Genomic DNA, 26,498 nt, shown 5'->3' on the forward strand with positions numbered 1-26,498 from the left:
AGCTAGTTCTTGTTTGAGGAATTCAAACCTGTTGACAAAAGTGTGAAGGCGAAGCATGCATATCCTTTAGTTGGATAGGCCAGCACAGAAATCCTAAAGGGGCACTAAAGACGATTCTGCAATCATTTGTTCTTGGTCATAACTGATTCTACTAGTGCTATCCATCCTAAAAATCTTAAAATTACAATCACGCTCCTCTGATTTTCTCATTAAAATTGTAATGAAAGGTCGTGACACACCTCTTTCTGAGCAGATTTTTCCGCTCAGGAAAGGCGGGGTGATTTTTTACTTTGACGTAGCACGATGGGAGGTAGGAGCCATAGCTTCACTCAACGCCCCTGTAAACCGACAAAGCTTCCTTACCTGACAGAGCTTGAGCTAGAAATACTTCGGCGGACAGTCGATATAAGCAGAGTCCGACCGTACCGCTGGCACCAACCTGGAAATCGCAAACATCGCTCCTCCACAGGTCAGGACTGCTCGGCGTTCGGCTCTCAGAGAGGCGGCTTGCGATTGGCTAAAGAGTGCCATTTGTCACCACACCGACACCCCTGCTTGTGTATACCCCAGCCCCGCCTTTCCCGAGCGGAAAAATCCGCTCAGAAAGGGTTGTGTCCTGACCTTTCATCGCGTTTTTTGATGGAAAAATCGGCGTCGCTTGATTGTAATTTTTGGATTTTCGGGATCTCGCTGCACATAGAATCAGTTATGACCAAGAGCTCTCTCCTCTTTAGTGCCCCTTTATTGGGTAATATTTGCGATGGTATGAATAAAAATAAGGTGTGTGCTTGTGCTGCGGGAGTATGTTTTGCTGTTCTATAATGGACTTTCGGCTGCACCATAAGGTGCTGCAAAATTACTTGGGTCAGTCGCCTCACTGAGCACATAACATAAGCCGATTGAATAACCACTGCCGTTTTTGTTAGGTCCTGGATGCGCAGTAGCTAATTCAACTTCGCATTTTTTGCCATGACTTGCGCACGAATAGACGCCACCGCACAAGCAGACGGATCAAGGCGGGAAGCAGCCCAAGGTCAAATCGCTCCAGATCCGACGCACCCGCCATCCCTGCCCGTACTGCCCGCGCTTCTGCTTCTCCATGGTGCGTCGTATTTCACTTGTTTCTTCACCTTGCAAAAGTTTGTATATCTTTCCATGGGGCCAAATTACCGTCCAAATGACTACAATTTGCCAAATTATTCGCCGGCCAAATTATTTGCCGACCACATTACTTGCTGTCCTAAAGACTAATTTGCCAAATCATAGATTTTTGGTTGGATCTGTGTTAGGATTTAAGCGGTGTGTGATTGATTGATTGGCATCTACAGGGGGCCTATCAAGCTCACCTGAGGCGCAAGCACATCAACATGGCCCCGCTCAAATGTCCCCGCTGTCCCAAGCGTTTCTTCCTCGACCACCAGTTCTACAAGCACCGTTCAATATGTCTGCGCAGTGAGTCCTTTTGGTCGAGCCTGGAAGTTATGCCGCAGTCCATTCAGGACTGTCCGGTCACTGTCCCATGACTACATTCTCTTCCATCAAAATGAGCAATGCTTGCCCACATTAAAATGAGCAATGCTTGCCTACGGTTAAGTATAATTATTGCAAATCCCCGGAGCCTGCAAAAACATCCGAATCATTCAAAAGTCGGAATATTGACAGGACAAAGTAAGCTACTGTTTATTTGCCACTAAAACAGTAGTAAAAACTGGAAAAAGAAATAAAAACTGTACAAATGGCTTGATGGGTTTTCAGCAACAGTGGCAATACTTAGACAGGCTAAAAATACCAGAGGTATTGAGGGAACACAAGAAATTACAGATTAGCCAAGAGCAGTACTGTAAATCCGAGTGGTAAAGGCTCTATACACTGTTAGAGGTTAAGAAAAGCAGGCCAAGCTCTTTCCACAAAGCCCTCCAGCCTTCCCACTTAGCAAAGCAGACGCCAACGAAGAACTGAGGTAAGGTGCAGGGGCACTCACTTCCTCTCCGGTGTTTGCTCTGCTGAGTGGAAAGGTTGAAGAACTCGTTCGGAGGAGCTTGGCATGCTTTTCTTAAAGGGTAACTGCAAAGAAAAAAAAGTTTTTTTTTAAACAGCCTAATTGGGACAAGCATGTCACAAAACAAATGTTCCGCGAAAAAAATGATTTTTTTATCAATATTTACGCCACAGGACGTAATTTAGTACAGTCAGAACCTCTCCACATTTGAAACTCCCGCTCTTTCGACCCCCGCGGAAGAGGAGTACGCCCCGCCCTTCACTCTCCTTGCGTTGCGGAGTTGGACGCACTGCACGGACGCAGCGTCTCAACTTCCGGCAAGATCTGGCAACTACGCCAGGCCGCGGTACTGGCGTTACCGCGGTATTGTTTTGGTTCGACGCGGTTTGCGAGCACATGTAGCGAGGACGTGACCGGAGAAGTGCCCCTGTGATGTTCCCGGAAGACGGAAAGTATCGTTCGTAATCGTCGTGCGCGCTTTGAAAGCGAAGGGAGTCACAGGATCCACGAGTGCGCAACCACAAGCCAAGGTTCACGACAGCGCTGCGTTGGTTTCGGCGATCTCGTTCTGTTTGGTGCAACACGGCGATGCGACAGAGCTGAAACGTTCGTAGTGTGTGTAATGCGGTGCTAACACGGAGCGCAAATTGGTTGTTGTGGGGTTGACGTTCAACCAGTGAAGTCCCGTCGTCGTCAGCTGATCCAGTCAAACTGGTCCGGGAGGACGCTGGGAGCGTTTTTAAAAGTAAATCTGCCTCGTTCTGTTTCAAAATGTGGAAGTTTCCCGACGCATACCGTGAGTAAAAAGCTGCGGGCGTTTTCAACAGAATTACGTCGTTTTAATTGAACAATGGACTCCGAATTGTTGTCCTAAATCTGCCGTTTTTATGCTTCGTGTTGGACTGCGTTTGTACAGCGACGTGTTGCATCGTGCGGTGTGAATAAATTTGGGCACGATTTCGTACCTGCCTACAGATGCATGAACTGAGGACCATTTTTACGTGGTGGACATAGTGCTTTTTTATTTTCTGTCTAGTCGCGGACGTTAGGTGCACACGGGGCGAATCTCGACGGCCTCCAGAGCGATATGACGAGAACGTAACTAGACACGTTGGTCGCTACGCGAACGCCCGATTGCCTCCAGCCTAATAGCATTCCTTTCGGGGCGACATGGCTGCTGGAAGGCTCACTGTCCGGATCACACATCTGACATCTCCGAAAAGTCAGCATTTGCAAGCAAAAAAAAAAAAAAAAAAAAAAAAAAAAAAAAAGAGCACGCTAAGCAAGCGAAGAGGAAAACGAAAGAACCGCGCTATGAAAGCCAAAACCCCGCGTCGCTTCCTATCACTAACACCTGCGACAGCTACTAAACACACACTACTTCACTTCAAGAAGTCTCACTCAAGCACCTGGGTCAGCACGAAACGACGAAACACTGATCACTTCGGTGAAACGATTAGTCGAGGTACGCGAGACAGGCGGGAGCAGAGACTTCGGCGGCCATGAAAGAATGGTGAAGCTTTTGTTTGGTTTGTTTGTATGAATCCAAACGGAAGTGCCCGTCTTGTAAACCTTTTGTAAAGGATAATAACTCTCATCACATGGGTTATTCTTTAAACGTAAAAATATGCCGCTCAAAAGGAAATTGCAACATATAACAAAGGTTTAACAACCGGATCTAAACTGTCAATCAAACTCCTAGCCAATGAGAACCTTTTGGGATTGACGTCACATAATCACAACTTCGTGGCGCGCGATTTAAAACGGACGAAATAGCCGCAAACTAAAATGAGTCTCACGCAATAAATATTGCTGTAAAAAATGTTTTTTCTCGCGGAAAAATTGTTTTTTGACATGCTTGTCCCAATTAGGCTATTTAAAAAAAAAACTTTTTTTTCTTTGCAGTTACCCTTTAAGGGGGGAGACTACCCAATAGGGTTAACTTTTTAACTTATGGCTTAATATGAATGAAATTTAGAGTATATACTGGAAGTTGCAAAGCAGAATGCAGTGCAAAGATTCATCAGTGTACATGAGTTGTAAAATAACTTGTAGTCATTTTTATCAGGAACACACCGACTTTGTTTAGGAAAACTATCGTTCGGAAACTGATGTAATACCGAACACTTTTCTACTCTAGATCTGCAGCAGAAGGCCTAGAGAGTGCAGCTGTGAAAAGAAAATTTCCAAAAAGGAATTTACTTCATGCTAACATCGGAGTGAAAAATCAAATAAATTTTTTTGCCTTTTATGCCAAGCACAAAATCTTACCATCTTTTATAAAAGACATCCACAAAGTAAAAAAAAAATTCCATAGTTGCACTGCCCATAAAATTGCACTTAGGAAAAACAATAAGCGAGTCTTTCCTCTTGTCCCATTAACAAACAATAGTTTTCCTAAAATGAAATTTATGCCAAAATGTGGAACGGAGAAAAATGTGTTCAAAGTGTTCCAACCCATACCTTTTCTTCAGCTTAAATGGACCGAAAATAATTTATAAAAAATTAGCTATGCGGTGTAAACTAATGAAAATTTCTGGAAATACTCTCCAGGTGCTGGTGGATGTAAATATGACATTTTTCAAAATAAACTTTTTTTGCAGAAATTTTTTTTTCTGGGTAGTGTCCCCCCTTAAGTTAACAAACCTTGCAACAGAGTGCAGTGACTTTCATTATTGCCGCAAGTATTGTTTGAATTATCAGGAATGCTTCGAAACATGACGCAAGATAAAATTATGATTTGCTATATGAATAGCTTCACATACAAAGCAAATATTTTATGATTTGCTCTGTACAGGCCTGCTGATCATAAGCAGGTATGCCACAGATAAAACATTGGTGAAATGTATTTCACAAGTTTATTCGTCCCTAGAAAATGTTGTTTATTGTGCACTGTTTAGGTAGCCATAAGTTTGTTCATTCAGGAAAACAGTTGTCTATTGTGGTCTATTAAGCAGGGTACACACGAGCGATAAGAACGGACGTCGCACAACAGCTTTCATAGGAACTTTTTACGGACGCTGTGACGAGGACTCGTCCCATGCTGCCACGTCACAGCTTCCGCGCAAGTTGCTATGGGAACTTTTGCGCTGCGCCCGTTTTCAGTGCTTATGTGTCCCTTGCTTTAGCCCCGTTGAGCACACTTCTTACCGAGCACCGGTGCATTGTGGAGAAGCAACACCCGCTGAAGCAAGCACCGCGAGTGTTAATTCTCTGCAGTGCACCGGTGCTCGGAAAGAAGCACGCTCGACGGGGCCGCAAGATAAAAAAGTATGAATTTACACGAAAGTGCCATTTGAATTAAGCTGCTTATAATAAATTCAAAACATAGCGGTACAACCAAACTTTTAAAAATTGTTTGAATTGGCCAGAAGTATGAAATTTAAGAGATTGATTTGTTGCAAGCCTATTTTATTGTATAACTTACGTTTGTTATGCAAAAAATAATATTCCAATTCTTTTGATGAATAGGTTCTTATATCTACATTGGATAAGGTCAAGCTATTAGGTAATTTTAGGAGTGTTATTATTTTTTTTAGGAGGAACTCTTCCTAAAAAGCTGTTCTCTTCATCACATACCTTTATGTCGCAATGAACTGTGTTAAGGTTGCTCGCTTTTTCGAAGAATTTTGCGTGGTGACGGCTTGTTTTCTGAGCTCAGTCGAGTGCTCCACTGCGTGCGCACTGTAACGTATGTTGCAGTAAATTTATTGCAGCAAGCGCCTCCACAGCCTAGCTTGTGGCACAATGTGGCAGTCGCTCCTCAAAATGAGCCGTTCTCGTCTGTAGCACACTTCTTATTCACTTACGGGTCATCGATGGCAATCATGATATCAGTCGGCCTACACCGACCAACGTCGCAGCCGACCCACGCAACGTTCGGTCGCGTGACTGCGAGGCAGATGACACTAAGAGCAGACCACAAAAGGACCACGCGACCCTGCTGGCAGTGATGTGATTGCTGCGCCAATTGCGCCAAACTGCGCCAAGGGGCTAACGCTGCTACATCCTGCTACATTTCGCCAAAATATGGATAATCTGCGCCAAGCCTGCACCAAAGGACCAGTTTTGGTCGCCTTTCAAAACCGAAACTAAACTGAGTACCGCAATCCGACACAAAGTACTCTGCATCAATCGTGATGTTGTAACCCTGGAGCTGGGGAAAAGAAGGGACGTAGGACAGGCAAAATACTCCAATCTCAGTATTGAACCAGCTTGCCTGCGCCCTCTCTTTAGTTACATCAATCGCTCATCCGGTCTCGCATGGTTTTTTCCGCCATCTCTTTCGCGCTCTCGTCGTGTCGTGAATGTCGTCTCGCATTTTTTTTATTTTTACAACGATAGATGGCGGGCGTGTGCGGACGCTCCGACGCTAACGTGCTGGGTACCTGCCATGCCGTCACATTGAAACGAAATTACGTTTTTGCGCGGCGGGAGTTACTTTTTGATCTGAAGCACTCGCTTCTGCAAGCAACGGCCGTGGGAAAACTATATTTGGTCCTGCCTGCCAGTCCGCATGTCGCTACAGATATGGAGCTTCCTAAACTGAAACATAAGGACCGCCGCATGTTCATCAACATTCCTCTTCTTGTTTAAAACATACGCTACTACAAAAAAAAAAAAAAAATCCCACTTTAGTTTGAAGATTGTTGTGTCTAAGTATTGATTACCTAGGTTTCTCTTGGTTGGCTTTCTTTCGAGAGTGACCCCCGGTACATGAAAAATTTGTCGCGCGAGAAAGTTGGTGAATCGAAGTGAGCTAAAGCAAATAAGGCAATGTCTGCACGCTGAACCCGCACAGCGCGCTTGTTTGTCTCGAGTTCAGTCATTGCGCAAAGCGCTCCAAGAACGTTTTGACCCTGACTCGAGATGTCGTGCATCGATGCGCTCAGGTTTTTTTTTATGTTTAGCTTGTACCTCGCCTGCCGGCCTCGCAAGCACGCGCCGCTGAACTATCTTTTGTCGCATGCTGGGCAGTTACATTTTACATACATTTTTGGAGACCAGTTGGCGACGGGGCGGAGTGGCATGGTTTCGGTTTCGATCGAAAAGCCGTCTCCGCTCGCGCGACGAAGCATGTGCAGCTGCAAGCCGGCCAAAGTTGCCCTGACGTGCATGCGAACATCATTGCACGACAGAGGCACCGGCCGGAACGCTTGCAATCCACTGTTTTACGTTTACTTTTGACGAAAGTCTGGCACGTCGGGAATCGGTAAAACGGTCGGAAGAAGATTTTCAAAATTTTTCGGCGACGCCTAAAGCAGTGTACACATTTGGGGTATCTCAATGTTTCTTTGAAGACGTTAAAAGTGGACATTCATTACTCGCCTAAGCCAAAGCGAAGCTTGCAGCAACTTTGCAGAAAGTTTTGAAAAGCAAAAAGTACCCGCTAGTCGTACAGCACCTTTTTCTTGTGTGCAATTTCGCATTGCACTGCAGTAGCTGTGTTTCATCAGTCGGAGACTGCTTCCATTTATTATATCACTAGTCAACCTAATGCTGGGATATTTACTACTAAGCTGGTCATTTTCAAATAATTTTAATATGTGAAGTTTAGTTTTCAAATTTGAATATGTGAAGTTTGGTTTTTATCTATTGTGGGTACATATATAGGTATCATTTAACTGAAGCATTGCAGAATCTGTCATGTCATTGACATTTCAGTTACATCTTGAGACTCCTAGGTGGTCAAACTTGACTATAATTCGTTTATTTCAGCGAGCAAAGTGCCCTTCGTTTGTCCAGCACGTAAAATGAATATTTTTATTTTTCTAAGAATATCTGCTCCGAAAGCCATTTTTGGTGCTCCGAAACACTGTTTTGGCTGCTCCAAAAGCCACTTTTGCTGCTCCAAAACACTGTTTTGGTTGCTCCGAAAGGTGCTTCAAAACGGCTTAGGCCAATCACATCACTGTGCTGGGCATTTGACGATTGTAGCGATTGTATTGGCTGCACACTATGCTTTGTTCACCGCCTAAGCTGACGGCGCAGTGGAAACCACACGCTCGCTGAACCAATTAACTGCCTCTCTTTCACCACCTGACTGTGCTCTTTGTGCTTGGTACGGGCGGGAGCGTGATTACACGGCAAAAGGTGGACGTCCGTCCGGTCCAACGAGCAGAATACACAGAAAGAATCAAACACATGAAGGACGAACACAGACACACACAGAAAGAACTGTGTGCGTCTGTGTTCGTCCTTCATGTGTTTTATTCTTTCTGTGTATTCTGTAGTTTTCAACGCGCTCTCCTACGTGTACTTCCAACGAGCACTCAGCTTCTATCGCGCTGTGAGCTTGGGGGTGAGCTGAGTTTAGTGCTGTTGTTGCCTCTGTCATTCACCATAGTTATTGCGGCGCTCACCACACTGACCATTCACGACCACATTTACTTTTTGCTTCGGCACGTCCGTGGTAACAAAGTGTAGCCGATATCTGTTCCTGCGTAGTCCCTCCGGACAGATTTCGCGTCTTTTTTTATTGCGCACATTAGCAGAAGTCCCAGGGACTAGTTTGAATTTACTGGCGTTTAGCGCTATAGGATAGAATGTGTGCGTTCTGGGACTGTGCTGGCTGTTTGAATTATTCGAATTGCAGAATTACCATAGCGGAGTCGATTTGACGAGTTTTTACCGTAATTAGTTGCGAGGCTTCATCAATGTGTCCACTTTTGTATACTACCGTCACGAAAAACTTTAGCTCACATTGAAACCTGTTCTGAATTCATTTTAATTTTGCAATGCATGCATTGGTCTTAGTGCTTCATTTTCCTCTACCTCTCTTCTTCTTCTGAAACTCTTGCTTGGAATGCAGGAAGACTTTGTTCAGATTGCATCATAAACAAGTTTAAGGGGAAACGCTGGCCTTGCGAGTTTTTCTTATTAATATTTGACCGAGCCCAATGAATGTACACAAGCTTGTTCAGTTTTTCTTGCCGGTTACAAATATCTGGTCACTTATTCAACCAGTAGATTAGTCCTCAAGATAATTAAAACTTACCTGCCTTTGATTTTAGGAACTGGGAAACATGTTCTTAACAAATTATTACATTTAATGTGTGTCTAGATACTAGAAAGTATAAAGTATTCAATGTTGGAGGCACCTTTGAGATTGAACAATTCCTAGTTATTTTACAACTCATTGAAGTTCAGTGCTCAATTTGTGGCAACTAAGTAATAAAACAAAAGATCAGCTGAAAAATTACCAGAACTTAAGTAGGGAAGAATGTGCTCTCAACATTGTATGCTTCACATATTTAGCAACATAATGAAAAAAAAAAAAAAAAATAGGTTATATTTTTATTTGTGTTAGATGCTGAGATATCCCTTTCGCAAATTTGTAAGGAGCCCAAAATTTGTGCTTTGAGAATATGCCAGTTTAGCATAAACTTTGGTGTAAATTCAGCCTATATAGATATTATGAATTCATATGGCAACAATATTGACCCAGAAAATTAGAAACTACTTCTACTTCTAACTTTTTTTTGCTCATCTTGTTTTCAGAAGCGAAAGGACTGAAAGGCACTCCATACTCGGTGTGTATGAAAGAGGTTCAATGTTTTGTATGTCTAAGGGTAGTCAGTACATGGCTCTGTCGTTCAAAAACTGTGCCGAATTCCAAGAGGTGCCCATTCTTTGTAGATAGCCCATCCCAATTTTAGGCTTATTTTCTCTTCATGCAAAAGCACAAAAAAATAGCCCAGTCCTAGAGATAGCCCAGCACAGGTCACTTCAGCAGTGATGGGGCAGCTTTTTTCACCACTGTCACCTCGCTATTCATGCCAGATTTTTCGAGATCTTGATAGGTGCCATTTGAAACTGCTTGAAAGCAGTGTTCGATCAGCCGGGGTCATTTTGTTAACAGGGCCTAATGGAAGAAAGTGCTTGTATCCAAACAACATAGAAAAAACAAAAACAACACCAGCCATGCCATGGTCGTCGTGAGGATGAACGGCGACCGTGGCAACTATAAAAGTATGTTTTAAACCTTTTGGTTGCACTGTGAAACTTGGCCCATCTCCTCTTATTTTCCCCCACTTTATGCTCGATTCCAAATGGGCTATCTCTTGGGATATTACAATAATTGGCCTACCTATCAGGTGGCACTACTAAAGGCACACTCTTGATTTTTCTAATATTGGTCTACATAAATTGTTTGCATAGACCACTGCGGCATAATTTTACAGAAAGATGCAGTGAGGTTATGGACATTTTGTCAGAAATTTCAGTGTGCACCATCATTTGGGTGAAGCATCGAAATTGTTATTTCTTTTTCGTAGGGGGGATTTGGTTTGTCAAAGAACTAAAAGAAGCAGCAGTGACGGCCCCCGTGGCATTCAGCTTCATCAACCAATTGGAGCCAGCATGATTGGTGCGCCGATCGTTTGGCGAATTTGTCCGTATAAATGCCTCGATGACCCAAACCCATCTTTTTTTTTTTTGCATTTGGAAAGAAATAGTTTTTCAGGTTTCATCTTTTTTGGACTGATTATAACATAAGGTGTTCTCAATTCCCAAACACGCTCAGAAATTGTCGCCCGGACGCATAGCGACCTCGAGTTTTCGTTGACGTTGTATTTTAGCGGTGCGTTTTGCCCCGGGAAGCTTTGAGGCATAGCAATGCCTTCCTGTGGAAAACGAAGCCAGCTAACTTTCCAAGGTCAAGGACAGACGACGATGCAGACGACAAAGTTAGCGAGGGTTCTGCCCATGGGGGCAGGAAGCTTCTGGAGACAACGTGAGGCCACCAGAGGTGGAGCCAGAAGTGTGGAGAGACACGCCTCCCAACGATACTCAAAACCAAGAGACGCTATTGGACGAAAAGGAGAGCCGACTTGGTGCCAATGGCTGTTTTGGCCACCCGAGGGCATATGCCCGAGCGTGCATATGCCCAAGGGTGCATATGCCCAAAAGTGCATAGGCCCGAGGGTGCATAGGCCTGAGGGTGCATATGCCTGAGGGTGCAAACACCCAATGTGGCTCCAGGTGCATATGCCCGAGGGCCTAGACCACTTTTGGGCATATGCCCGAGGGTAGCCAAAACTTTTAAAAAAATGCTGTGCCTGGGGGAAAAAAAAAAGAATTCTAACTGGTAAGGACAGGCAGGTCTCAAAATAAATGTTTTTAGAAACAAAAAACAATTTTTTTTATCAATATTTATGTTACAGGGGAATTTTTTTTTTATTTGCTGGCAAAACTGAAACTGCACCCCTGTGGGATGATGATGATAGCGTTTGTACCCAACTTGTGTGCGCTCCGAGTTTGCCGGACCTCAGATCGCACACTACTAGTTGGGTACAGATGCTATCGTAGTCCCACAGAGGTATTGTTTTGGTTTCGCTCACAAATCGAAATCTTTTTATTGTGACGTAAATATTGGGCAAAAATTTTTTTTTTGGCAAATGTTTATTTGGAGTTTTAATTGTCCAAACCAGTAGAAATTTTTTTTTCTCTATGTTTAGTATTTAAAAATTTGACTCACCACGTGTGGCCAACACTTATTCCGGCGCATTTTAAGGGTAGTTTAGTGGCTGGAAACGCCGTATAGAACCCTGTGCTTTGACCTAGGCCTCTGTCACGATGTTGCAGCCCAAGAACCGGTGGAACAGGCTGAACTGCGAGCACTGCGAGTTCTTCACCCACCGCTACAAGCTCCTCACCAATCACTACGCGAAGGAGCACAAGGAGCACGCGCTGAGCACGTGTACGCAGTGCAACGCCGTGTTTGCACACTACGCCTTCATGCTCGCCCACCAGGTGCAGGTGAGTGGCCGAAGGACAAGAGGGAGAGTGGGCACATCTTCAAATGCGTAGCATTCGAGGGGCCAGGTCCATGGCATGGGGCCTCGACAATGTCGTCGAGGCTACATGTCACTGTCGTGTGACCCTACGAAGCTGTGTCTCGTCGCATGACGCTGCGACGCCTTTGTATATTCGGAAGAACCTCACACTGTGCCCTCAGTGTTGGGGGCACATTCCGGGAAAGGAATGGTACGAGGAGGCCATATAAGTGCCACACACTTAGGACGCCTTTGGGAACTGCCAGAGAGGTGGGCAATTTTTTTAACACTGTTGTGTTAAAGGGCAACTTCGCTCAATTCCGAAGATTTCGAGATAATGATTGATTTCGAATTAAGAAGCCCTAGTAAAACACACTACGTCGTTTGCTTCGCGAAAAATGGGATATATATTTTTAAATCTGATTTTAAACACAAGCGGAAATCGAAACCGAAACTTCGGCTCCGCCTGGCAACATTGGCCTCGGATCGCCAAGTACATTTCCATCACGTGGTACGAGATGTCACGTGATCCTCGGCCCAACGACGGGCGGTATTGGGGCGGGCGTGTGGCAGACGCGAGTGTCGTCTGCACCGCACTCTTCGCCACGTTTTGGTGTCTACGGCATTCGACGACGTCTGCACAACTGCTTCATAAGTGTGCGCGCACGTGGTGTCCATAGCGTGGACGAAACTCCGAGAGACAATAATCACAATCGGTGAGACGACGACGGCGGTTGTGACACGGAAGACGGCGGTAACGGCGGGACCACGGCGGGCGGCCGGACGGCTCCCAAGAAACGTGCTGCGCAGGCGCGTTACGCCAATCACGTGGACACTGCTGAGCGCCGAGAGGCAACGTTGCTGACGTCATGCGCTACGCTCGCCCGCAGAAGTGAAAACAAGCAAAAGGGGGCCATGTAGATGGCGTTTAGCTCAATGTTGGCTCCGCCCATGCCGTAGCCTTGACTGCGCTGTTGGTTGCACCTGAATTCGCCAGCTCAAGTCAGCCGATTTCGGCAACTTGGCGAGTTGCAAAGTTTGCCGGACCGTTTAAGAAACATTTAGACAGAACTGTGTCGTAAGATTTCACGTGTAGTCTTCCTAGGCGATACTGAAGAGGACTGCATTGTTTTTTCAAAACCAAAAATGAAGTGGAGTTGCCCTTTATTTATTTATTTATTTCAGATACCCTCAGGGCCAAAGGCATTAGAGAGGGGAGTGGGTACAATGTATAAGTATAAAGTTAAAAAATGCAGTGGTTATTAGTACAGTAAATTGACTCTTATTTGTACAATGTTAGCTAGGGCGTTGTTGAACTGCTGGGGATCTTTGATTGTTGCTGTCGGGGCGGGAAGGCCATTCCACTCCACTGATGTGCGAGGAAAGAATGACTGAAAAAAAGCATTAGTTCTACACGATGGAATCCCGACTTTATGAACATGATCTAATCTAGATGAGATGTATTGGAGGGGTAAAATATGTTCGGCGCGCAAGGAGGGATGAAGAAACAGTTTGTGAAAGAGACAAAGACGAGAGATTTTGCGGCGGGATGTTAGGGATGGTTGATCAAGGTTAGATTTCATTGTACTGATGCTTGCAGTTCTATTATAGTTAGACAATATGAAACGAACAGAATTATTTTGAACCATTTCAAGTGAGTGTATCAAGTTTTCGTGGCTTGGATCCCAAACCGAAACGGAATATTCGAGTTTAGAGCGAATGAGGACCTTGTAGAGTAGTAGTTTTAGGGATGAAGGTGCTTTAGCAAAGTTACGTCGAAGATAACCCAACATGCGGTTAGCGTTATTAATGACGTACGAGGTGTGAACGCTCCAAGTTAGGTTCGATGAAATGTGGACACCAAGGTATTTATAAGAATACCTTGGTGTCCACATTTATATATTTATAAGAATACTTTAAGAGGAAACTTTTTGTAGCGTTAGCTACGGTGGCCGAGGTTGAGCAGTTTAACGTGGCCCTCATAATGAGCCGTGCTCATTATGCGGAGCACACAGCGGCGGCGGCGGAGCTCCGCTTAATGAGCACGGCGCATGGCGCCGCGCGCTGCGCATAATGAGCATGCATAATGAGTGCAAGGCGGCGCTTCGCATAATGAGCACGGCTCGTTGTGAGAGCCATGCGAAGCCGCCGCCACGCGTTCCGCCGCCGCGCCAGCCTCGCCGGTCTGCGCATTCCAGAGGAGTGACGTCATAGCTGTGGCACACGCGCTGGCGCCGCTGTGTGCCCAGCTGTGCGCCTCCGTCGCGCAGTAGCCAAGTCTTACGCTGCACCGGAGCCGCTTGATAGTGCCTCTCATTTTGTGTGCATAAGCTCACGCTACGTATATCCTGGCATAGCCGAGCTAAGCCACTGCAATTTTTGTGTTATGCAAATTGTAACGTATAATTTTCCCGCTAAATTTAGCAGGGAAACAATGTGTTATGCTTCCCCACAACGCATAAAAAATCGAAAAACTATGCCTCACATTTTGTGCACGTGAGCTTTAACACAAAAATCAAATGCCGTAATTTTTTTTATATAGGTTGTATTAGTTGGTGCCAGTTTAAATTTATTTTTAGCTTTTATTAACTGGGGAGGGCGTCCCTAGATGTGACTCTATTTTGTCCTTGAAACAGGAAGTGGTCCGGAGACAGACACCACTTTTTTTGGGTGGAGGAATGCGTCGAAAAAACTAGAGCCGATTTTCGACCGAGGTTATGGGTAAAGTCCCATGTTTCTGGGGTTTATTTTTCTTCATATTGGGGGGAGGGGGGTTGCTTGGGGTTTATATTATCCAACGGATTCTGTGTTTTTTTTTTTTGGTGCTAATCCTCGGTGTCGGACTTGAAATCGGTATTAGCGGAAAAATTTGTCACGTGCCCTATGCATGAATTCAGTTTCCCCCTTAAAAGGGCGGTGCAACAATATTCAATCGGAATGTTTCTCACTTTACACGAGCTTACTGGCACTAGTGGGACTCAAGGATACTCGCATGCAACACCGCTGGCGAAGAACTCCTTTGTTGCGGTGTAATTTCAACGACAAAAGTGACCGTTTTCTCATCCAATCTACGCAAAACTTAATGATGTAGCTGGGCGGTCCCAGCACCGCCCAGTGGCAATATTTGAATGCGGCTCATAGATTGGACCCGAGCATTGCGTGGGCACTCGATTTGGGCTCGTGATAATCTATAGCTCGAGAAGCATTCGGGTAGCGACCTGTGTCTAATTGCTGTAATGACGACAATGGCCAAACCATAATATTGTGTGGAACTCAGCGCGTGTCCTGTGCTTTGCCAACCTCAGCACGTGGCTATAATCAACATTGGCAGCATATAATTGGCTCCTGATCATGTGGCCCCTAATTCTGGCTGCGAGTTGAGGGGGTGAATGCTGCTCCTTTTTTACAGCGAAGCTGTTAAGGGCAAGGTTCCCCAGAATCGTGTCCGGTACCAAACAAATGTCGACACAAACCTACACAAACCTCTAGACAGCTACCGCCGTCGCTCATAGATGGCGGCAACCTTTCCTGCTATCATAAAAGAATGGATAGTTGGGTGAGTTGATGGGAGTTCATCGTCAGAAACAGCGCGAAAAACAGACGAGGACGAAGAAGAAACACACGTGACGAGCGCAGCGCAGCGTTTCTTCTTCATCCTCGTCTGTTTTGCGCGCTGTTTCCTACTCCCTTATCAGTTTCGGTTTGGAGTCAGGATAGGTCAGCCGCGTGCCCTTTCTTCGGGGAAACAAGACCGGGTGTGGAAGGAGCGGCGACGTACGCAGCAGCGTGAATGGGCCCGCAACCACCAGAAAGCCGCTGTCGCTTCGAGTTCCACTGCATAGCGCCTTAGATTCTCTTGCGAAAGAAGAGCAGATCGCTCGCCTGGAAACCCGCCGCCGAGAACAGAAGCTACGGCTCTACTGCTCTTCCTTCTTCACCAGAGTGGAAAGTCTGAAAGTTTCTTTCATTTCTTTCTGCGACGTCTATTGCATGGTAAAAAACAAACAGGTGTTTGACAGGTCATCCCTTCTAAGCAACATTTGCAAAAAGTACAAAAATTGTAGCATTGCCCCTTTAAATTTGATGGAAAAATTAATGTCACAGGACCCGACGTCACGGGACCTACAGACAATTCAGGTTCCCCGCTAAATTTAGCAGAAAACTTGTCGTCACGCGACCTATGCATTAAATCAGTTTCTCCGCTAAGTTTGGTGATGATATGACGATCGTCATCGTCATATCGTCGGAGAAGCAGCACAACTGCTGCTGTTTAAATGCATCCTGCCGTGTGATCGTCCCCCAATTTTTTTTCTCGTCCTGGATCGTGGATGTGCGGAAGCGGCACAAAGTCTCGAGGGACCCAGAAGTCGAGGCGTTGCTTTGGCGAAGCAGGGACCAGGACTTGGGCATGAGCATGTGCTCGGTGAGGCAAAAACCTTTAGGAGTATTCGCAAGTCAAGCCCGTCATTTGTGTCTCTTGAAGCTCTCTCGTGAAAACACAAGACTTCGTAACCCACCGTTAATATCTAATGCGTAAAAATGAACACCGTCTCAACTTCTTTGTACTTCAATGCAACAAGAAACAACATGTTATTCCTTTACATCATACACCAGATCGAAATTTTAGTGCAAATATCAGTTTCGCGCTTTTTGAGTGAATAGTCACACGACGCAAACCGCACGACCACGTCACGTGCTGCGATCTCATGACGTCGCATCACGGTGCAGCACATTATGTCACACAACGCAGCCTCGTGCGTTGTGTCGCACGTCGTGACTTCGAGTCATCTTAGTTCACCTAATTTGTCACATTATATTTGTGTCTGTGTCACGCTAAGCTAGCGTCGCTTAAAGCGCACTCCGTCTTGTGCGGCTACCAACTTCGTCCACAGGACTACATCAGTATCTTTTAGTTCATCCCGTAGCATTTGGAACTTGTGTTGGATCTCGCAATGAAAGTTCATAAACGTATGACAGCTCAGTGGCTCGCGTTGGATTTGTGCAGGTGCACTTCGATCCGGAAGATGCCCACACCAAGGAGTGCAGCTTGTGCAGCACTCAGCTGGAGAGTGTGGATGCGCTGCGTGACCACGTGCTGGCAATCCACGCCGCGGCACTGATCTATCGCTGCATCGAGTGTCATGAACGCTTCATGACTCTGTCCATTCTCCTTCAGCACAGGTGAGAAGGCGGCTTGTTTTTTTCATCTCCTGAATAAATGGTTACAGCACTGGCTAGAACACGTGTACTAGTCTCATTTCGCACAGTTACTCTTTAAAAATAATATGAGAGCTGACTTTTTTTTTTTTTCATTCCATTTATTTTATTTTAATGGCACCATGTCCTCGAAGAGAAAGGCCCACGTCTCCGCCTCAAAGTCTACGATGTTCTGCCTAGACGGCCTCTTTGTTTTTTTCTTAGGGGTCAGCTTGCTTGCCCGGAAGAACAAGGCCGAACGTTCGCACAACGCATCCCTGAACGATTTTGTCCACAACACGTCGGCAGGTTGCAGTATTGATGTGCAGCCGCCTGGTATCAGGGCTATGTCTGTGTCCCTGGCGTAGAGAGCTCCTCAGGCAGCCTCAGTTTTAGGAATCTGCGCCTGGACCAACACAAAGAGCCCTCTCACGTCGTCGACGTTCGGTCCCCAGACCCTGCGTACCCACTCTTGCAGGACAAGAGAGGTCATCCGCCCGTTTCTAGATGATGTGACCTGCACATTTCCTGAAAAGAATACCAGTACAAAATTAATTGACAACTTTGAACTGATTGACTTACGAAAGCGCATGCCATAAGAAAGCACAAAGGCAACAGGCGTCAAACACGACCGGTGGATAAATGCTGCCTACCTACTGGGCGTACCTAACCGCCTGACCATAGAAATTGGATGGTAACTGTGCCATCTTTTGCGACTATGGCGAAGCAAGACGAAATTGGCATGGCTTTAGGTTAACTAATAATGCCACAATCTAACTTTTTTTTCTTTTTTGCAAGTCCGAAGGAGTGGTTTATGGTGGGGCGGTTTCTGTCTTGCGTAGTTCTAACCTTGTAGTAACCTATATCTATGGCAGAAAAAATTAAAAAACAACATACCTGGAATCTTGAGTGTAAATAGTGCTTCAAGGGTATCCGGCCTGTTGGCTCTTTAAGCACGATCAACGCTGGAATCTTGACTCCCGCTGCCATTGCACATAAAGCCACGGTCATTCCTTGCCGGGCACAGCCGGTGTTGGTGATTCGGATAGTTGAATCGCCAATAGCGTTGTTCTTTCCTGTTGTTGGACAGTCCATTCGCACCATACAGTAGTCTGGTCCATATTGGCAATGTTGGAATCCGTATAATCATGCTCCGGGCAGAGTCGAAACAGCCTCTTTGATGACCACAATCGCTTCAGCGTAGTCAGCAGGCAGCTTTTGACTTTCGTTTGTCCCAACCCGCATGGACACTTTGTAGTGCCTTTTCCAACGAGCGATGTACTGGCACGATGCTTGAAAGTTGCCTAGACCAATCTGTGCCGTTAGCTGTCGCATGTGCTTTTGGAGAAGCCGGTTGCTGACGGCTTGACCGGCTGATCTCTCAGTCTCCAGGAAGCCCATCAATGCGTCGTCAATTTCTCCACTGAAAACGGGTCGTCTGGTACCCATCATTCTCTTTAGCCTGGTCTTTCCATGGCACTGCTGCACGAGCACTTGGTATTTCGTGTTCCATTCCCGTACACGCTTCCTGTCAACCTCGAAGTGGCATGCAGTCTTGCTCAAGTTGATTCCGTTCTTGGGTTCCCACTCCACGATTTCCACCTTCTGGATGGTGTAGCTGGACCTCATCCTGGGACCGCAGGAGACACGTCTTCACAGATCGCTGGCAAATCGAGGAATGAGATTGCCAGGTCAGTCCAAGCCAGTTTTCCCTTACAATTATCAGTTCGGACAATCGGATGCAGGGGCACCGAAAGACTGACCTTGAACATTTGTGGAGTTTTGCCCCCTCTCCACTCTAGTCCTCAAAAACGTGACTTCTTCCCTTTGCACAAAAAAATTTCGGTGGCATAGCTCGGCTATGCCAGGATATACGTAGCGTAAGCTTAGGTTCAGCTGGTTATTCCTAGATTTCCTGGTTGTCTAGGATTAGCTTGATTATCATGCTTACTGCTGCTTCAATGGCACACACACGGTATATGCATTATGTGACTACTTCGGGACCTGATGACCTGTGCGCCGTGTTGCTATGTATCAAGCAACCAAGCTGCCGCCCAGAACAACCGGACAGCGTGAACCATGATCTTGAGCAGGTGCATGCGTGCGGCGCGTGCATCGGGGACTGACCTAGGCGCCATACCAGACCTGCCCGTTCCGTCACCGCTCCTCGTGCATGCGCAGCACGGCTCTCCAGGAGCCACGCTCAACCTCGGCCAGTGTAGCTTACACTACAAAAAAGACTACTTGCGCTTTTTTGACTTGTGGGAATCGCTATTTCTAGAGGGTGAGCGATGTATCGGCAGAGTGACTGAAATAGATATTTGGGCAACAAAGGGGGGGGCCATCGATCAGGGGTGGTTGCCCTTTCGAGATTTTACGGTAGTGTTGCATTTTATAGGTTTTGATTATGTTTCCATAAGCCGATTGCAATAAATTTGGTGTTGTTGTTTTCAGCAACAACTGAACTGCACCCTAAAGCTTTTCTTTTTTCTCTAGACTTGATATATAAAAGTGCCAAGATTGGAGAAACTTCAAGTGCGATTTTCTCAGCTTTGTCTTTTTTTGTCTAGAGCCGTTGTCTTACGGAAGTTTTCACAATGTTTGCATGGGTGGATTTCAGTAAGCTTGGTATCATTGTTTTTAGTAACAACTGAGGTGTATCCTAAAGCTTTTCTTTTTCGTCTAGAATCAATAGATCAAAAGGAAATAGCTGAAACATGGATTATCTAGTGACAAGTTTTTGCTTTGAAATTCCATGATTTATTTCTGGTAAACAAAATCGCTTTATAAACATTCAATTAGCTTTAGGATATATGGTGAACCCTTGGAAATCACTGCATATTGTTAAAATATAAATGTTTTGATGTGAAATTACCATAACGACCTGTAAGAAATTACCTTATTGGAATTTTATATTTTGCATATCTTTAGTTCTAAAAGAGATATCTGAAATTCAACTGCAGATTTGGAATCACCATCCAGTGATACATATGCATGCCAACTTTCAGCAAGATATCTCGATAAATAAAAAAATGTATATAAGTACCCTAGTCCCACCTTAAGGGCATAGTTTTAATTAGAATCTTGCCGAGCATCATCGAAAAACACTAAATCAACAAATTGCAGAACGATAGATGGCACATGCAGTACTTTGCGGCTTTTTAAAAAACTGCACAACTTCGACAGGTTTTTAAGTTTCGGCTTGCAATCTGAGCGCCTCTCGGCACCGACGGCAATGCAACTTGTGGAGAAATAGGGGAACCAGCCTCTGCTGCGTTGTGTGCAGAGGCTGGTTGCACTATTTCTCCACGAAGCGTGGTGCTGTCAGTGCCCAGAAGCGTTCAAATTGCAAGCCGAAAATTAAAGCCCGTTGAAGTTGTGCGGTTTTTTAGAAAGCTGTAAATCTTCAGAACAGTTTGTTCTGAAGATTTGGCATCTGGCTCGGACCACTAGTGCTACAATTGGGCAGAGACTCAGCATTCTGCGATGCATAGTTCATTCTTGCAATTAAAACAACTTTTTTTTCCTTTGGGGCCATTTGGTACATTAATTTTCAGAATTTCCATTCTTGTGACTCCTTCCCTTCTCCCTGTTGTGCAGGGAAACCTGACTGGTCACTATAACAGATGCAGTTTCTCACCTATTTTAGAAGATACAGTAAAACCTCGTTATAACAAAGTTGAAGGAGTGATCGTAATTATTTTGTTATAACCATTAGTTTGTTATATCCCATTTTGTTATAACGAGGTTTTACTGTACATCGATTTTAGGAAGTCGCAGTCTGCGGATGACTAAGGAAATTTTGAAGGCTTTTTTATTTCCGTTTTTATGTAAAAAGATAGATGTTTTCATCTCCAGGTTTAATGTTGGTATGCATTTCTTCAAAAGAAATAGGGAAGTTGGCACTTTGTATGTGTACCCGTCGTCTTGTCCTTTGTTTTTTAGCGCTGTTCTCTCTTTACTTGATTGAAATGTACAGTGTGCTCAACTGTTAAGTGTAACGCACGAGTAGTGGCTTGGGAGACTGCATGCGTCATATGCTGGCACAGTCTGGAAGGTCACACCGCAGTTCTTTTCTAGTGCTACAGTCCCAGTTTCAAAGCGGTGACCAACGTACGTTACAGCAATAAAAAACATTTCTTTACAGCGAAGGTGTTAAGGGCCTTGTTCCCCACCCACTATTATGTTAGCGGACAATGATATGTTGACATAAAACTTCCATTGGTCGTGGCAAGTATGAATAAATAAAAATAAAAAGAGAGGTCAAGTATGAATAAATAAAAAGAAAAAGAAGGGGCAACTGGCGTGGGTCAGCCTTCCTTGGCATTATTAGATAGCGAGGTCCTGATCCCTTGTTATCATCTCTAGGCATCGTCCTCGTGGTCGTCCTAGAAGTCGTCCTCGAGTTCGTCCTAGCAGTCGTCCTCGAGTTCGTCCTAGGCGTCGTCCTCGAGGTTGTCCTAGAGGTCGTCCTAGATATTGTCCTCGAGGTCGTCCTAGAAGTCCTTCACAAGGTTGTCCTAGAAGTTGTCCTTGAGGTCGTGCAAAAAGTCGTCCTTTAGGCATCATCCTAGAAGTCATCCTTGAGGTCACGTCGTCTTAGAAGTCATCCTCGAGGTCGTCCTACAAGTCGTCCTTGAGGTCATCCAAGAGGTAGTCCTCGAGGTCGTCCTAGAAGTCGTTCTTGAGGTCGTCCTAGACGTCGTCCTCGAAATTGTCCTGGACGTTGTAGTGATAAGAGCTTAGCTGGTCCTCCATCTTCTCGTGAAGTGGAAGGGCTCTACAATTTTTTTTTACGTTCTTTTTTTTTTTATTAAAAAAGTTGCACATCAATTGGACTTGGGCGGCACCTCATGACAAACATGTCACGCCAACCTATGAAGAATGATAACAGCAATGCACCCCTAGTCGAATTGTGAACTGAGAAACAAAAAATACCATCAAAAATAAAACTGGGGGCGACAAAAAAAGAAACCAGGTGTCCACACAGTGATTATGTTGGCAAGTCTCAACAGTCATGGGAGGAGCCGCTTAAGTGTTTGCAGTGTCATCAGTTTTCTCGTTAGCAGCTCTGTCATCAATTTCAACCACTGCTCGCGCATTATATTGAACAGTTGGGCACACTGTACTGCCGGAAGAAGTTGTTTACATTGCCGATGATCGACTTTACTACGTATTACAGCAATTATGTAGTGAAGCATGTTTCTCGCTTGTTTGTGTGTGTTTTCTTAAGTTTTCATTTATGTACTCTCGTGCGCGATGCCTGACAAAAATTGCTAAGCAATTGTGTTGCTCACGTGAAACATTCTAGCATCAGAAACGTTTAGTGATACTTAGAGTTTCCAGACGCCAGACACCTACGTTCACGGCACTCTTCATGAGATAGTTTAACACGTACCATGCATACTCTTGATGGCCATTCCTAGAATGAAGCGATACTACCGCTAATCGGACTGATGAAGCTGACCATTTCTCGAGCTCCTGTCTCTCGGTGCACATATGTGGTCTACCTCCACCTTGCCTACATCACTCCTTCTCGTTTACCTCTGGTCACATGACCTCCCTGCGAACCAATCGGCGTCAAGCACCTTGCTCCTCCTCCCCCATCCGTCAACCAATCGGTGTAGAGCCTCGCGGTCACGCTTTTATCCGGGCTTCACTTTTAAGCTTCACGAAATGCCAACCACCTAGCCAAAATATGTTTCACGTCAATGACCGTGCAGGGAGGAGAAGCACAACCCGAAGTCCCGCAAGTGCCCCGAGTGCCCCAAGGAGTTCAGCACGTCGGTGGCGTGCCGCCGCCACGTGATGTACACGCACTACAGCTCGCGCCTGCGCTTCCCGTGCAAGTACTGTTTCCGGCGCTACAAGGACCTCCTCAACCTGCACTACCACATGGCACTCTCCCACATACGTGAGCAAGCTCCAATCGTGTCTTGGATGCAGCGTTGGGAAGTACCTTAAGTACATACATTGTACAGTACTACTTCTAGTAGGTTTAGAAAGCTTGTACTTTACCTGAAGTACATTCTCTGAGTATGTACTTGTACTTTACTTAAAGGGACGCTGAAACACTTATTGCCAAAAATGAGAAGGGGATCCTAGCGTAGTTTTATCCCGCGAATCTGAATATCATGTTTATTTTCCCCGAAGATGACTTAACGCGAGAAAAAACTAAAAACCTCCAACCAGTCATTACGTCATAAGAGGACCTTTCGGCCGCCAAGCGCCTGTTGCTTGAGGGCTGCGCGTGTAATAGACCCTTTCCGAAATTCAGTGCCATCTGGTGGTTCGTAAAGCAGTTTGGCTTTTGCCATATCAATGGCGGAAATGCACTTGTATCGGCACCGTCACTTTTGCTAGTCAACGGCACGCGAGGAATTCTTGAGTGTGAGTTTTTTCGATCACTTTCAGTTCGATGGTGACCAAGAACCTATATTCAGAACAAAGCTCCAAACCACTCAGATGCTTCGGGAAAATTCTATACACCAAAATGCTTTAAAGCCTATTGTGTGCCGCCCGCAGATTGACTGAATCTGAGTTATTAGAAATAAACGCTTACGTAGCTCTTGTGTTTCATTCCTACGTCGCGTCGTACTGACCCCCTGAATGTACAGGTTTCGCATCATCCGCTCAGAAGCATCTTCAACGTCTTCCTTTATGAGTCGCTAGAAGGTTGCCATTGGTATGGCACAGATGCCTTTCCACAGATGATGATAGCGATCAAAGTGGCCAGACTGAATTTCGGAAAGGGTCTATTGCAAGCTTGCCAGGTACATTCCCCCGCACTGGCACCAGTCGTGACGTCTTTTTCTGCCCGTTCTAAAGGCAGCAAGAGTGCGCATGCATAGCTTTGATAGGCACTGAAGATGTGCGAGTGAAGATTCCAAAAACTCCTTTTGTGACACCATGCTTTGGGAGGGAAGGCATTCAGTGGTACTTTGAAAATTATTTTCTGCAGCTTCCATGTACCAAATTAAAAAATAATTTCGATATTTGAGATCCTGGAGGTTAAATGGAGACAATTTAAGTCTGTTTCCTCAAATACAAAACCGCTTCAGCTTCCCTTTAAAGTATGTTTTGTGGTACTTTCCGAGGAAAGTACAACTCACGACTTGAAAGTACATTTCCCAAATTTGGTCTTGGTGAAAGTAAGCTCTTTCAAGAACCACATGCTCACGTCCTTGACTTTCCCAGTACCATACACAACTTCTGAGGTCTAGTATAAGTTCACCAACCTTCAACAAAAAAATGACATACTTTTCCGAAAGTTGGAGAACATGCTGTCACACCACGCTGACGGCAGGGCCATCTATATTCATGTGAAAAAACACTATCTTCTTTTGAGATGTCATCCGGTCATTTTTCTGAGTGAAGTAATGGCGGCTATAAGACCGTTACAAATAGGTGCCTTATAAGTTCATTGCGTTAAATAGTTCTTAAGAGGATATCGCAGCTCCCGAGCCCTTTGCGATTCCAATGGCAACTTTTTAGTCTTTTTTCTCAGCAACCACCGAATGGATTGAGTTGTGAAAGATTTTACAGTCGACTCTCATAAATTCAAACTCTCTTGATTCAAACTTGCAGATAATTCAAACTAACATGCAGGTCCCGTCCTATGTGTCTCCCTATCGGAGGAAACTCCTGGTAATTCAAACTTTCCTTTATTCAAACAAATTTTCGATCCCCCTCGAGTTTGAATTAACGAGATTCGACTGGATTAGAAAGATAATAAAAAACTGGGTACTATTATGGCGCTACATTTCCCGATCTTAGAGTTTAAAAATTTTTAATGGGAACTTTAACTTTAACTTGAAGTTGCTTGAAAAAGCCCTTTTTTCGTTTTGTTCTTGATGAACTTTTAAAAATAAACCAGGGCCTAAATACGAATTCAGGTGCCATAATATTGAAGACCAAGACTTTTTTAATATACTTCTTGCAAGATCGTTTTTTTCCAGAGATTCTCATTGTGATAAATTTGAACAAAGTTTGTAGCCCATCAAAATGTCACAAATGCAGCTGTCAGCTGGCGCCATTATGAGTGTGTCGGCAATACTACCTCTTGAAATTGTGCAATGTGTTATTGCGCCCTGGACTGCTTGCGTTTTCAAGGTCGGTCGGCTTGCGGTTGGGAATTTGAGGGAAAAACTCCTAACAAAACAAGCTTTTTTTTTTGTTTGTTTGTTTGACGGGTAAGATATTATTTTGTCTGTAGCGCGGGTCTTTGTTGGTGTATTGGGGTCGCACAAATGCAAGTGAAAGGTTTCTTTTTTCTTTTTCATTCTTTGTTTGGTGACGAAGGTGATTTTGCTGTTAGTGAGGGTGCCGTGTGGGTCATAAGTAGGATTCTGTGTTTTTGGAGTTTATTTCTCGTGAAATTTGAAGGGTGTTTTTCAGAGTTTATTTTCCACTGGGGATTCCGGGTTTATTGGAGTTTATTTTTGTTAGATTTCAAATTCTTTGAAATTCTGAGTTTATTTTACTGCGTAAAATTTAAACAATTCTAAATAAGAATAAATAAGGTCCAGGTACCATGACCCGTTGTTTTGAAGGAACCTCGACGCGCTAAAAGGCAAACCCCTTTTTTCAGTAGTTATCATTTTCAAAGGAAACTGCAGTGGAATCTCCTCACGACCACTGACCTAACCACTGAAATTCAGAGTTTTCCGGATAAATCCGAATGACGGAAAAGTTTACCAGCAAGTGTTTTTCGGATTTTTTTTTTCCGAAAACATGGAACCCTAGTCATAAGACGTCAGTCGCCCGAGCGCATTGTTCGGAGGATGTTCCGTTCTTTGTTGGCGTTTTGGGTCACGAAAATGGGGGCGAAAAATTTCACGCTTCAAGCGGTCCTTGCGTGAGGGCTGAAGTTAGCAACTGCAGGCAGACAAAAGCTATTGAAGCATCAAAGGTCGATACTGTCTTACCCCTTCTTTCTGTTCGCAGTAGGACAGGTGATTAGATCTAGTGATTTTAAATTTTCTGCAGAGAGGCATTTCAAAATGTTAGCATATTTTAAATGCGGAAGAAACTTACATTAGTTTGTTGATTTTGTTTTAATTTCGGCATTCTCTTTGCATATCAAGTTTTGGAGGCTGATTTCTACCGTAATAAAACAAACATTGCGAAAATTTATTCAATGAAGCTAAAAATTTGAAAAAAGCCTTTTGGTAGTAGGCGTCACACGTTGCTACAAAATAAGTTGGTGGCCTAGTTGGTTGAGCATCTTAAAAAAATATTAGCACGAAAAAGAAAGGACAAGAGAGGACAGGACAGGACAAGTGCTTGTCCTGTTCTGTCCTCTTGTCCTTTGTCTTTTGCGCTAATATTTTTTTATGATGTCACACATTGCTATTTGGAAGTTCTGAAAGTCTCGTGCTGAAGATTCTTTGTTCGACCCCAATAAACACGCTTTTGATTCGGTAATTTATGAAATAGAGGCGAATATTTTAGACAGTAACTCGCGCACCTTTTATTGTGGTTTTCATTGATTGCTCTGTCCTGGCTGCGATGAGCCCTTGGTCGGC

The 26,498-nt window shown here is 44.7% G+C and overlaps 1 protein-coding gene across 1 annotated transcript in view; it reads left to right on the forward strand.

The window, feature by feature from the left end:
* LOC8026027 (zinc finger protein 658B) overlaps positions 1-26,498 on the forward strand; it is a 107,870-nt gene that overhangs the window by 16,548 nt on the left and 64,824 nt on the right. The window contains exons 11-16 of the mRNA XM_040217771.3: positions 989-1,102; positions 1,329-1,452; positions 9,500-9,531; positions 11,585-11,758; positions 16,781-16,956; positions 22,695-22,885. Coding sequence (XP_040073705.2) covers positions 989-1,102; positions 1,329-1,452; positions 9,500-9,531; positions 11,585-11,758; positions 16,781-16,956; positions 22,695-22,885 — 811 coding nt within the window. The remainder of the gene's footprint in view (positions 1-988; positions 1,103-1,328; positions 1,453-9,499; positions 9,532-11,584; positions 11,759-16,780; positions 16,957-22,694; positions 22,886-26,498) is intronic.

This window comes from Ixodes scapularis, unplaced genomic scaffold (genome assembly GCF_016920785.2).
Source record: "Ixodes scapularis isolate PalLabHiFi unplaced genomic scaffold, ASM1692078v2 PGA_scaffold7__128_contigs__length_106722199, whole genome shotgun sequence".
Classification (NCBI taxonomy): Eukaryota; Metazoa; Arthropoda; class Arachnida; order Ixodida; family Ixodidae; genus Ixodes; species Ixodes scapularis.